At 39.6% G+C, this 12,957-nt stretch overlaps 3 protein-coding genes across 7 annotated transcripts; all 3 read right to left on the bottom strand.

Annotated features, from left to right (window-relative positions):
* Positions 1-665: 665 nt before the first annotated feature.
* On the bottom strand, positions 666-6,848 carry klhl3 (kelch-like family member 3). 3 transcript variants are annotated; one of them, XM_020923449.2, is made up of 15 exons: positions 6,528-6,848; positions 5,768-5,893; positions 5,560-5,666; positions 5,363-5,484; positions 4,463-4,625; positions 4,252-4,361; positions 3,705-3,821; positions 3,426-3,575; positions 3,242-3,359; positions 2,982-3,179; positions 2,795-2,896; positions 2,608-2,736; positions 2,392-2,532; positions 2,164-2,307; positions 666-2,093 (listed from the first exon to the last, which is right to left on the bottom strand). In XM_020923449.2, the coding sequence occupies exons 1-15, from the start codon at positions 6,551-6,553 to the stop codon at positions 2,065-2,067; spliced, it is 1,782 nt and encodes a 593-aa protein (XP_020779108.2). In that variant the 5' UTR covers positions 6,554-6,848; the 3' UTR covers positions 666-2,064. The 3 variants fall into 3 exon arrangements, with proteins under 3 accessions (XP_020779108.2, XP_055015474.1, XP_055015473.1); XM_055159499.1 differs by lacking the exon at positions 6,528-6,848 and having other exon boundaries at positions 5,560-5,641; positions 5,768-5,888; XM_055159498.1 differs by lacking the exon at positions 666-2,093 and having other exon boundaries at positions 2,173-2,307; positions 2,374-2,532.
* Positions 6,849-6,981: 133 nt separating this feature from the next.
* Positions 6,982-8,449, bottom strand: hnrnpa0a (heterogeneous nuclear ribonucleoprotein A0a). The gene has a single exon (XM_055159502.1). It carries the CDS (start codon positions 8,447-8,449, stop codon positions 7,559-7,561), a length of 891 nt encoding a protein of 296 aa, XP_055015477.1. The 3' UTR covers positions 6,982-7,558.
* Positions 8,450-8,500: 51 nt separating this feature from the next.
* On the bottom strand, positions 8,501-12,621 carry LOC110158978 (heterogeneous nuclear ribonucleoprotein A0-like). Of its 3 annotated transcripts, XR_008632993.1 has the most exons (4): positions 11,489-12,619; positions 10,560-10,707; positions 10,229-10,327; positions 8,993-9,062 (listed from the first exon to the last, which is right to left on the bottom strand). XR_008632993.1 is itself a non-coding variant. In XM_055159501.1 (3 exons), the coding sequence occupies exons 1-3, from the start codon at positions 12,540-12,542 to the stop codon at positions 8,501-8,503; spliced, it is 1,329 nt and encodes a 442-aa protein (XP_055015476.1). In that variant the 5' UTR covers positions 12,543-12,620. The 3 variants fall into 3 exon arrangements, 2 of the variants coding, with proteins under 2 accessions (XP_055015476.1, XP_055015475.1); XM_055159501.1 differs by lacking the exons at positions 8,993-9,062; positions 10,560-10,707 and adding an exon at positions 8,501-8,676 and having other exon boundaries at positions 11,489-12,620; XM_055159500.1 differs by lacking the exon at positions 10,560-10,707 and having other exon boundaries at positions 8,818-9,062; positions 11,489-12,621.
* Between the last annotated feature and the right edge of the window lie 336 nt (positions 12,622-12,957).

The following is a 12,957-nucleotide window of genomic DNA, read 5'->3' as shown; positions in this document are numbered from 1 at the left end:
TTTCATTTTGTTTAGATTTTCATTAAGTTAATTTCAGTACACATTTAATTTAATTACTTTATTTAGACTTGTATTTTCTAATGTGGGTGCACATATTTTAGTTCATATAAATCTGAATTATTTACTCACACTTGTTTTGTTTTTTTCTGAGTAGCCAGATGAGGGACCGATGAGTAGTCAAACCTTGGCAGAGACCGTCTATGCCAAACCAAAGGGGGGGAACTATTTAGTTAGTTTTGCTGCTATGTTAGTTTGTCTCGTTTGTTTAAGGTTACTTTATTATATCTTTTTATTTCCTGTATTATAATTAATTGCCTTCTTATTACTTTGATTAACTAGTAGTTTTAGTTAATTATTTAGTATAATTCCTCCTTCTTGTGTTCAGTTTGGCAAAATATTTAATATCTGACAGCTTACAATTTCTAGACCCAAGAATATGGATTAATCCTGTCAGTGGTTGGCACAATTTCATCATTTGATATAAAGTAGGCCTATGTTTGTGCATGGCCTCATTATCTGAACTAAGCTTGAATCAAGTGCCAAATACATGATTTTGTAACATAATAAAAACATGGATGTCAATGAGTTGACTAACATTCTGACCCCCCATAGGTGAAAATTTCAGATTTGGCCACCAGGCTATTTGGAAAGAACATGGGATACAATCGCATATTACAAGTTTAGGCTTTAAGAAAATATGGCATTAAGTGAATTCTATACATTGACGTAATGCATCAGTGCACATGAACAGTTTTTTGGATTTGGGCTTCTTGCTTAGTAACACATAGAAACACAAATGAGACAATGCTAAAACAGTTAATGCATTCAATGACAGCAGATGTGGCTGACATCCACAAAATTGCTGCAAATTGTTTTAAAGTAGCATCATATATAGCTTTTTTTTTTTTTTTAGCACAAACACTATTTAGAGTAGTTCATATTTCTGAGTTACACAAAAAATAATATTACCTTAATTTACATAAAATGATTAAATGATTTAATTCTTTGAGCATATTGCCTCTAAACACAATAAATATAACATTTTATCCCACAACTTTTACAAAATATACTTAAGGTACTACAGTGCATTTACCAGGCTCCACTCAACATAACTGCTGTAATGTTATAGTTTGTTACTGACACTGACTTCGATTACATGTACACTCAAAATCTGATCATCAGATTTTTGAAGCTAAAAGATTATCAAAATGAAATGTAAACAAAATCATCTGATTTCCTGATCACTCACATCAAATTGTGCAGTTTGCATGTTCTTGTAGTATTTTTTTAAAGGAAAAGAAATCATATGAATCAGATTTTGGTGAGCCTGTAACCGCAGCCACTTACAATTACAAGAATAAAATTCAAAAAGTGGTGCTTTAAAACCTGTATCAGCAGGAAATAGTCAGGCGCAGGAACAGCCCAGGAACAGGCCAGGATCAGTTAGTGCATCAGTAGTGCATTCCTTACAAAACTATTATAGCAGCAGACCTCAGGCTTCTTAAGAGATTGAAAAAATATATCTGATAATATTTCACTCAGTTTTATACATTCCATCACTTTCCAGACTGAACAAAAAAGTTGTTTGCAAAGCTGCCTTGCTTGGTCCAGTTCGCAGATAAACTTGGCTCCATAACACAATGAAATGTTGAGTTGTGTCTCCCTTGGCACACCAGTCCTGGTACTTGGTCACACTCAGGTACAGTAATATTGCCCATGGCTGCAAATGCAGGAAGTAGGCCTGGTCCCAACCGGAGTACTCTGCCAGTACAGATACTGCACATTGTCCTGTTTTTGGCCCATATTCCTTAAACAATATACTTTAAGGAGATGCTTGTTTTGTGCTTAACAGCTGAAGTCATACTTCTTAAGACCTTGCTTTTCAGTGACTATTGCTTGTAATGTAGTGCAATGTTTCAGGATTCCTCCAATGCAACACGAGTAGGTTGAGAAACAGTGCCAAAGACTGTTGATGGAAACATCACTTTCAGTGATGTGTTTTTGTCCATTTGTTGAGCCTCAGATGTCATTACATCAGTGACAGAATTAACTGTCAGGAATTGGTCATACAAACTTTTCAATGACAGCAACTCCTAAAAAACAAAAAAATTACGTAACATTTTCAACAAAAAAAGGGCACTACTGTCAGTACTCTTGACATACCTGCATAACTGCGCCCATTGCTCATATTTGTAGGAATGAGGCTCCATTTATCGGTTGCTGGGTTGTAAAACTCTACAGAGGAGAGGTTGCAGGAACCATCATCTCCCCCAATTACATAGAGATGCCCGTTAATGGCACAGACACCTGAAATCATAACCATTTTCTTGTGAAGACCATCATTCATGCATCTCAACTTTTCTAATCAACAACCTGTATTGGCTTTCTAACCCGCATTTCGTCTGCACATGTTCATGTCACAGACCAGCCTCCATGTGTTAGTCTGAGGGTCATACACCTCCACACTCTTCCTGACCAGAGGACCATCATGTCCACCTGCTGCATAAAGCTGACCACCCAACACACCCACACCTGGGCAAAGGATTACAATGTGAAGTCAAAAGGCAAAAGTTTAATGAGAGAATATTCTTCATAAGATTGAGATACCTGCTCCACTGCGCCTTGTGCTCATGTCTGCCACATAACACCATTGGTCGGTCACAGGATCATATTCTTCTACTGTGCTGAGACATTGGCGTGATGCCCCATCATAGCCTCCTACTGCATACAGCTTACCTTGAACACAAACAGCAGATGATTCATAGAACAACATAACAAAGTCAGCATATCTTACCATCCACCACTCCAACACCGACACTGCTGCGCCTGGTGTTCATAGAGGCTACACAGAACCATGTGTTAGTTTTGTAGCTATAAGCCTCAACAGTGGAAAGGCCTAAAGATACAGGAACATTGGTAAAGCAAAATCATTGTTGTCTATGTGGTATTTAAAAAATGGATAGTGTTGTTTTACTATGCACCTATGCTTCCATTGAAGCCACCCACTGCATACAGCAAATCGCCCAGTACAGCAGCTCCCAGTGTACTGCGCCTCTCCTGCATGCTGGCCACTGCACTCCACTGATCCAGAGCTCCATCATACACATCAACTGTTCTTTCCCTCAGAGAGCTGTTGAAGCCCCCAACTGCATAAACGCGACCTGCCATAGAAACTACACCTGCATGCACACAAAAACTGGTAAATATTTTATTATGCTTATTCAAAGAAAGCCAAATGTACCTGCTCTACAGCGTCTAGATGGTAGGTCAGCAACCTGGTACCATCGGTCCTCTTGAAAATCGTAGCATTCGACACTGCGGATGGCTTTTGGTGCTTGCCCACCAACTACGATCATTACCTAATAAAAGGCTCTACTTAACAATGTTGTTTTGCCTTGGTTCTGATTCAGTGCATTTCTGTGTACCTTGGGAATGCTGATTGGAGTTCGTGGCCGGGTCCTGTCTGTCTTAATAAGGTGCCGTTGATCTGCGGGCAGCAGATGATATTTCATCGCTTCTATAAGAAAATCTTTACATGTGTTGTTGTTTTTTATCAGTGCCTCTTCTTCCACAATCTGAAACATGCATTTTAATTTATAATTGCTGTTAGGTGTAACATACCATTGTTACGGAAAAAGAATTCTGTATTTTACCCTTCTTTTAAACAAAAATCTGTGCAGTTTTGTGCAACTAAAGCAGTTTACCTGAACAAGATAATCCCTTGAAAGGAGTGGGAGTCTCACATGTTCCATGAGTTTTGACATATACTCAAGACGAGATGGTTTATCATGTTTGATCCAGGATATCATTGCCTCAAAAACCTAGAAGACAGAAAGACAACATTTCAGGCTTTACAAGAGTATGCTATCCTACTGATATAGATGCATGCAGTCACATTCCAATGCTGCTAAAGTACACCAAACAAATTACAAATTGCATGTGTGATTCTGTATGCACCCAGGGTGCCAGTAAGAAATCACCATAACAAAAAGGTGAGAGACTTTACCCCCTCTAATCTCAGGGAAGACACCACAACCTAGCCTAGAACTTAAATAATACATGTATGTTAAAATTATTCACACTTAGTTTCTTAGCATCTAAAAGAGCAGTTAACATGTTAATTAAGTTAAAATTACCACAGCAGATGAGTTTTTAATAGAATTCTATTTAATTACTTCTGACAAAGTGGTATCTTTTGTCCTGAGTAAAACAAACAAAACACACACAAAAACATTGATAAAATTGTCAAACCTTCTCCTCGGTGGAGACAGTTAGTTTATCACTGGAGATGAGGCTGCAAACCTGCTGCAAAGACAGACTTAGAAATTCTTCTCCTTGTACAACTTCAGAGAAATGCTGCTCTAGTAGACAGAAAAATACAGCATTACATTAGATAATATAATAAGCTAATAAGATGCAACAGCAAAATCAAATCTATGATTGATTAATGATGTGAACTTACCAGCGTATGCATGGGCCTGATTCAAAAGTTGTGTACATGTATGTAGGTCAGCAAAGGCTCTTATGCCCAGACAGTTAGAAGGATGAAGCTGTGACTGAAGAAACTCACAACAAACCTGCCGTACATCCATCAGCTGCAGCAGGCTGGCAGCTGGCAGCAACACCTAAAGATCAAAGGCATTTCAGAAACTCAATATAATACAAACCTTTTTTTGTCCTAAGAAAACGTATATGTCATTTTCCACAGGTGTGTAAAATCTATTAGCAATTTTACCTCAGTACATTGTATCCCATCTCTAACAGTCACAGATGCTAGATTACACCTTACACCACAGTGTTTTATACTTTACGTCAACTTTGATACATCTCATGATCTACTTGAGTTGCTGTACACAGCATCACCATGTTTCTAGTAATTTTAGTACAAAAGCTCAACTAAAACGTTAGCTAGGACATGAAGCTGTAGTTTTGAAATATCACTGAAGTAAGGGATAAAACATTAAAAAAAGAATCATATTACTGTTAAAAAGGGTAAAATGTACTGTATTATGCTTCTCAATTGAACATACTCTCCATGAACAGTGGGAGGATTTCCTGCCTCTCTTCATGCACATTTCCTGAACTAATAATCAGAGGAAGTGTTCTGCCTTAAGCTTCATTCTAAGGTTCATGTTGATGCATTCTTACATGACAAAACTCACCAGTCATCTCTTTTTAAAAAAATCCCTATTTAATATGACTTCACATTCAGATTACAAAAATATGCTAGTTTTAGCCATTAAAACGTTTTGTTTTCCAAAAAAAAAAAGCTAAAACTTGTTTGCCAAAAAAGCTAAATTAAATAAATAAACAAACAAACCATAATGAAACCAATAAATAAATCATATATTTCATGAGATACCTGAACGTTGTCTTCTGTAATCTCTATTTCAGCAGTATATATGTAGTCAATCAGTTTTTGTAGGGTCAATCCATCTACCTCTTGGATCTCCACCTGATGTGCTTTGCTCTCACTCATATCACCTACAGACACAGACAGAGTAAGGATCCTACAGTGGGCATACACTTCCATGACGTGCCACTGTTGAGCACCTGTACCTGTGAACATGGCACAAAAGTAGGGACTGCAAGACGCGAGGACCACCCTATGAGCTGGGACTTCAGTGCCTCCTGCCATAAGCTGAACATCACACAGCTGCTTTTTACTGGCCAAAAACATTGTAGATACAGTTTAACGTGTTACACAGTGAAGCTGAACACTGCTGAGTGGTCACATAACACAGTTATTTATCAACAGCAAACAAACCTTCTCAGCTCGTTCATCAGATGGAAGGCTTTCCTCATATGGGTTTGGTTGAAAGTGTGCATCCCACCACTTATCATGTCCTCTTCTGAATCTGTGTTGCAGACTGGACGCTGGGAGGCCTCCAGACTGGACAAAAATGTATGAAAAACTAAGCCTTTGGACACTTTTAAACCCTTTTTCACTGATGCAATGAACTCAATTTGCTCCAACTGTATCACTACAGCAGTGCAGATTACAGCTGTAAATATTAGGATGGATAAAGTTACTATTTTATCCATATTACTTAACTTGAGCGATTTCTTACGATAAAGATAAAGAAGAATAAAAGAAGACGGAGTAGTAAAGAGTAAATTGTGTTTTTAAGCATCTTGGATGAAGTTAAGTTGGCTGGCTAGCTTTTAGCAGTGCTAATGTAAAACTGGATACATTTTTAGCAGCGGCTTTGATTTTTGTTAGTGATGTTACGGACATTGTGTTAGATGTTATGCTCACTCATATATAATTCGTTCAATGTAGTGAGAACAGCAGCATTTTATTCTACGCTAAATTGGAGCTCAAAAAACAACTTAGTGCATCAGCTGAGTCGCAAAGGAAGCTAACATTAGCTTGTCTCGCTAACAAGGAGGGAACGCTAGTCGTGTTTGTTCGATTTACGTTAATTAATCGAATAATGTGAATGTTTACACATCCAGCGTATCGTTAAAGCACACTTTACGTAGTGTTATCAATAAATTCACGCAGTACTACTTATCCAACTCACCCCACAGTCCCACCATCATCGTCCATCCTCACGGAGTCTGCTCCCACTGCAGACAACCATAGAGGAAACCAATGCAGCGGGAACTGCCAGATTGTCTATTGGTGTCATGAGTCACTTTTAGTGCCTAAAGGGTGCATTTATAAAACGCATTCACTGATCATTCTTCTATAAATCTAACTTGATCCCGATCTGGTAACTTTTTTCCTACCACTTTCCCCGTGCTTCCTTCTAGCGTAGCTTTCAAAAGAGTCTAAAAATCTAGCCATGCGTCAAGTCTAGGTGACTTCTGAGATTATAAAATGAAGATACAACTGTATTTTAAGACTATCGATTTGAGAGTATCATTTGCATGATAAACGTGTTTTTGACTTTGATTGAATCCATGAAATGCCTTTCTATTGGTAAAATGGTTGCTGGCATTGTATTTTGACACAAGGACATATAAATAACAAAATTCAATTGAAAACATTAAAAACTTTAATAAAAGCAGAATAAAACAGAATGTGAACAGAACATGTTGTATAAACAATCTAAACAATAGTCTGCAATGGGACGGTAAAGAGACAAAATAAATTTACATGAGTGAAGAATTCACAAAGTTTTCAAATTAACACAATCATGTCCCACAATGCCAGACACTGCCACCAACTTTACTTAAAAACCCTGAGTTTATGATGCAACATTTAACAGATCAAGCTGGTTTGTGGCTCAACAAACCCAGTGCTAAGTTGAGAAGCAGTGACTGACTGATTTACGGCTTTACAAATAGTTTCAAAGTAAGTCTTTCCCCAACACAACACAAAATAGGACATAATAATACACAATTCTTAGTAATAAAGTCCATAATGTGTGGAATAGGAGGACAGATGTGTCCAGGTGGGGGCTCCAAGGATTCAGAGGACAGTCATTCATTCAGTGTGGGTGATGGCCTCCCGTCTGTAGAAGGAAAGACCCCCATCTTCCCACCTGATGTGTGTGATTTCAGTTCATCGTCTAATGAATCCCCCCCAAAACACAAAACAAAATCATTTTTAATAACCGCCACCAAACCCAGCCCCCCTTCCATAACCCCCAACAGGGCCGCCACCTCTGTTGTACGGAGTTGCACTCCTGTAGGAATAATTGCCCCCTTTCATGGGACCATAGCCGGAGGCCTGCTGTCCATAGCCATCCCCAAAGTCCCCGTTACTGTATCCACCTCCCATATGATTATCGTATTCACCGTAACCACCGTATCCATCGTAGCCGCCGGCCCCTCCGTATCCTCCGCCGTAACCGTAGCCGTCACCGTATCCACCGCCATAGCCTGGGCCGTAGCCGCCGTAGCCACCACCCCCTCTGCCGCCGCCATAGTTCTGCATCCCTCTTCCCCTTCTTGTCTTGGTGGCCAACTCTTGCTTGGTCTGGGCCTTCTTCGCTTCCACTTTATGACCTTCAATATCATGGTACTTGGGGATTGCAGCTTTTGTGGCGGAATCGCAGTCGCAGAAGTAAACAAAGCCGAAACCTCGCTTCTTACCGGTTTGCTTGTCAGAGATGATCTCGGCCTTCTCAACCGTGCCGAACTGTGAGAAGTACTGGGTCAAATGTTCACACTCAATATGGTCTTTGAGGCCACCGACGAAGATTTTCTTGACGTTAGCGTGAATATCAGGGTTGTTTGTGTCCTCCCGTGCAATGGCCCTCTTCAGCTCAACGGTGTTTCCATCGACGACATGTGGCTTCACCGCCATTGCTGCGTCGGCCTCCTCCGGCGTAGAGTAGGTTATAAAGCCGAAGCACCGGGAACGGCCTAGATTCTGGTTCATAACCACAACACAGTCCGTAAGGTTCCCATACTGCTGGAAGTACTCCCGCAGGCCTTTATTGTCAGTCTGAACGTTCAGACCGCCAACAAAAAGCTTACAAAGTTTCGACGACATGTCTGAATTTTGCCTGAAAGCGGTGGACGGAGATAGTCCCTCTCTTCTTCTTCAATGAAAGACGTTAGGGCGGGCCGTGTGCTCGCTCGCCTTCGTAAGACGTGTCAATCGCTGATTGGTTGTATCAAAAGATTCACCGCCCCCACTCGCTCGCTGATTGGCTGCGACCATGGTGCTTTCAAGGCAGGGGGAAACGCAGTTTCGTTTTGAAGAACGCGTGGTTTCGCCTTCGAATTCATTCATAGTGCAATAAGAGAAAAAACAAATTTTACATTTAAAAAATACAATATGGACACCACACAGGGACTAACTGTGGTTAAACAATGCATCTATCAACTTAAACGATAAAAACATGGTGTACTAGGTGTAGTAAATAGCACATTTTAGCCAACTATCACGTTTGTTAAATTTTTTTCACCACAAACTAATATTGGATGATTAATCCTGATGACTTTAGGTTCTGAGACAAGACATGTACAATATATATATTTTTGCCAAGGACACGTTGGAGCATGCAACAAAATAAACTCCAAACAACAATCATAATATAAAAAATATACATTTATTATAAAATATAAGAAATCCTGGCCAGCACGATGTCCATAAACATTGCCTACAAAGGATTGAAATTTTACTGTTAAAATCAACAAATTTGAGAAAAAGCTTTATAAAAGTGATTTCACAATCCATATATGTTACCAGCGACAAAATCATGGGGTTTTAAGTTTTAAGGGCTTACATTGTTAATTTGCAGATCTTATACAGTACTATGTGCCTATATTCCCAAACCTGGTATGATGCAAATCCAAACTAAATTTTATTCAACTACTACTATTGCTACATTGAGATTTTTAAGAGATGAAATAACAAAAATCAGCATCTGTTGTTTTTTTTTTCAGGGGTCTAAAGGAGCATTTTCAGAGAGACTATATTAAAAAAGCTGAGAATTGTTAAAGAGAACATCTTACAGATTACAGAATCGAAATCCCAATTTTAATAGTCAGTTAGCACAGGTTTGTATTTCCACTGCAAACTATAGATCCCATCTTACTTAAAAATCTGCTAACTGTACTTTACTGCTTTTTACTTAAACTGGGCACCAATTTTTATTTATTTTTTAAAACATAAATTGCAATGCTTGTCCTTTAAATTGCAATTAGATATTGTTCTAAAATGGCTCAGCCTAATTTTCAATAAAATGTTTAGCATGTATATTCATGGTTTTCAGGCATGTTTTTCTTTGAGGATTTTGCATGGTCATTCTTTGTTATAGCAATAACAGTATAATGGGTAAGGATTCTCACCAGATCTTGAATAAGGACTCATTAAATGTAAACCATGAATAGACCCAAACCTACAGTTCAAATGATTTTTTTATATGGCAATACTATCCACGTTTTCAAATCAACTGGCCAATGGAAAAGTTCATTTATAATGCAGTATTCTCATGTAATTTTCATTCTCTCCAAAATTCTTTGTTATATTCATATTTGTTTGGAGTTTACGCATTATGCTTATGTTGTGGGTGGCTCATTGACCAAAATGTTAATATTATTCTCATAAAAAATATTCATTATACTGTTTCTATATCGAAGGAAGTCAGTAATACAGAAAAAACCAAACACTAAAAAAAAATTTAATTCACAAAATAATGCCCAAAGTGCCATCTCCCTAAACATGAACCAAACTGGTTTAGTTTAAGAAACATATGCTACATAAATTCTGTACATTAGTTGTTTTGAGGCTTGTTGTGCAGAATCCCTGTAACATGGACTTCACCTGTAGTGAAGGCGGCATATTCCCTCCATTTCCTCGTTGCATGAAGACACACCCCGCCATTTGCAGAGTGATGCCCTGTATCCAGGTTACCATAGCAACCTGGGAGAAAAAGAGAGGTAAAGTGAGAAATCGAATACATGAGGGAATTACTGTGCGGACACCAAATGTATTTTTAGTGTCCCCTTTAGTTCAGGATATAAAAGGTGTGAACATACCCATCTACTTTATTAGCTACATAAATCGCAAATGACAATTTAATAACTGTAATGGTATAATAATTTGTGCACCATCTCAAAAACAACACAGAGTGAAGACAGGTTGATTTACATACCTATATTGCTGGATGTAGATATCCTAAAGAGATATTTCAGACTCCTATCACAATCGACCCCAGGTAATCAACAGGGTCCTGTAGTCTATAAAAAACTGCTACGGCTATTTTGGCTGGGGATAGCCTACTGGAATATGAGTTAGAACACCTAAATATAGGGAATAATAAAAGGTAAATAACAGCCCTCAAGTCCACATAAATATAATATACAGGAATAAATCAAGCAAACCCTTCCAAGCCTACATGCATTGGCTGTGACTACTGGTATACATGTTTCACCCACCTGAAGTTATGAATAAACTGTTGAGATTCCATTTAACTACTAATTCAAAAGGTGATATCATTTAAAGTGTAAGACCTGTGAAACAACTTAGAAGTCTGGTTAAATAAGTAAATAACTAAGCTAAGTGGTATAAAGTTTTATTTAAAATGAACATACATAAGCAAGTAGGTAAACAGGTTTTGATCTCCAGACAAAGTATACAATATACAATATATCTGCATGGAACACTAACAATATTTTAATCTACACTATGTGAATGGAACAGAATATGGGGAGTGAAGCGATCCTGCTCCTGTAATTTATCAAATGAATCCGTGTAGTGCAGTCAAACAGGTTGAAGTAGTAGAACATAACTAAAGGTTAAAGTAACATGCTTGCCCATATTGATACATTGAAACCACACCAGGAAACAAAATCTATACTACTTGCTTTAAATGCAAATATTATAAAATAAAAAGAGCTTGTCAAAAAACAACCCTACGACGAAATGCAAAAACAAGTGGCGGCAAAATAAAATTCACTATAAACGACGCCTACCCATTGTAAGCGTATATAACGATAAAAGGGATCGTTGTATTTTTTTGTGTCCTAGTTGAAACGGCAACATCTGCTTTGTCTACCAGGTTTTGGGAAGTGACCTTCCTACCTGTTTGGTCTGAGGTCTTCGTTATCATTGGGGCTCTGTCACTTTCTGCCGTGGTTTCACAGCAGAAGCCCCCATTACTGATTTTGGCTTGTGGAATCCAGATCCCGGGTAACAGATGGATGAAGGATGGGGGTGGGGACAATCGATTTCCCATTGTCTCTGATTTAATAGCCACCACCGTAGCCCCCCCTGGGGTATCCGCCACCACCACCCCCTCTGCTGTATGGAGCAGAGCTTCTCTGCCCCCGAAAGGTCCTTTCATTGGGCCATAACCGGAGTGCTGCTGACCATAGCCGCTGCCGAAGTCGTTGTAGCCGTTTCCACCCCCATAGCCACTGCCCTGGTCGCCGTAACCACCCCCATACGGCCCTCCGTAGCCTCCATAGCCACCGCCATAGCCGCCGCCATTTCCGTAGCCGTAGTTTCCGCCGAAGTCTCTGCCACCGTAGCCATTTTGATTCCCCCTCATCATGCCTCCGCGGCCTCTAACTCTGGGAGCCATCGAGCCTCGTGTAGCCTGCATCTCTTGCTTTGTCAAGGCCTTTTTCACCTCCACTTTGTGATTATTGACCGAGTGGTATTTGACCACGACACACTTGTCGGCAGCATCATGGTCGGTGAAGTAAACAAAACCGAAGCCTCTTTTCTTTCCGGTGTCTTTTTCAGAGATGACTTCGGCCTTCTCTACTTCTCCAAAAGTGGAAAAATGCTCGACCAAGTGCTCCACTTCAATGTCTTCCTTCAGACCACCGACAAAGATTTTCTTAACCTTGGCCAAAGCCTCGGGCCTGTTGGCATCTTCTCTCGCCACAGCTCGCTTTAACTCAACAGTGTTTCCGTCGATGGTGTGCGGCCTGGCCGCCATCGCAGCGTCGGCCTCCTCTGGGGACGCGTAGGTCACAAAGCCGAAACAGCGAGAGCGCTGCAGCTCCTTGTTCATCACCACGACGCAGTCGGTGAGAGTACCATACTGCTCAAAATGTTTGCGCAGACCGTCATCGTCTGTGTTGACGTTGAGGCCTCCAACGAAGAGTTTGCAGAGCTGGTCACTCATTTTTGAGAACAAAAGGATTAGTACAGGCGAGAAACCTATAAGCGAGCTCTTCTCAAAATGGTGGATGAAGAAAAACTGCTCTGCAATAAATACTGCGCGGCAGTGACGACAAACTCTTGTCTCCGCCTTTTCCGTCTACTCTCAGTTTTTTACTCAAGAGGTTGGGTTTATGCTAAAACCGCTCACGTTTAACCCTTAAAGTGTTATTTAAAAAGAAATAAGTAGGAGTCTCAAGGATATCGGTGAAGCTCACGTGGTATAGTCTTCAAATAGGAGATTCCCTTTCCATGCCAATGGTTTGCTTGCAAAACTTGTGAGATTTTATTACAAAGCGTAAATATTTTTAAAGAAATGTGTGATTTATTTACGTGGTGTATAGATTTCACTTTTATAGAATCTACACAGCACAAATGAA

Source organism: Boleophthalmus pectinirostris, unplaced genomic scaffold (genome assembly GCF_026225935.1).
Source record: "Boleophthalmus pectinirostris isolate CB_2022bp ecotype Guang Dong unplaced genomic scaffold, ASM2622593v1 HiC_scaffold_23, whole genome shotgun sequence".
Taxonomy (NCBI): domain Eukaryota; kingdom Metazoa; phylum Chordata; class Actinopteri; order Gobiiformes; family Gobiidae; genus Boleophthalmus; species Boleophthalmus pectinirostris.
This window is presented reverse-complemented; position numbering and strand designations above follow the sequence as displayed.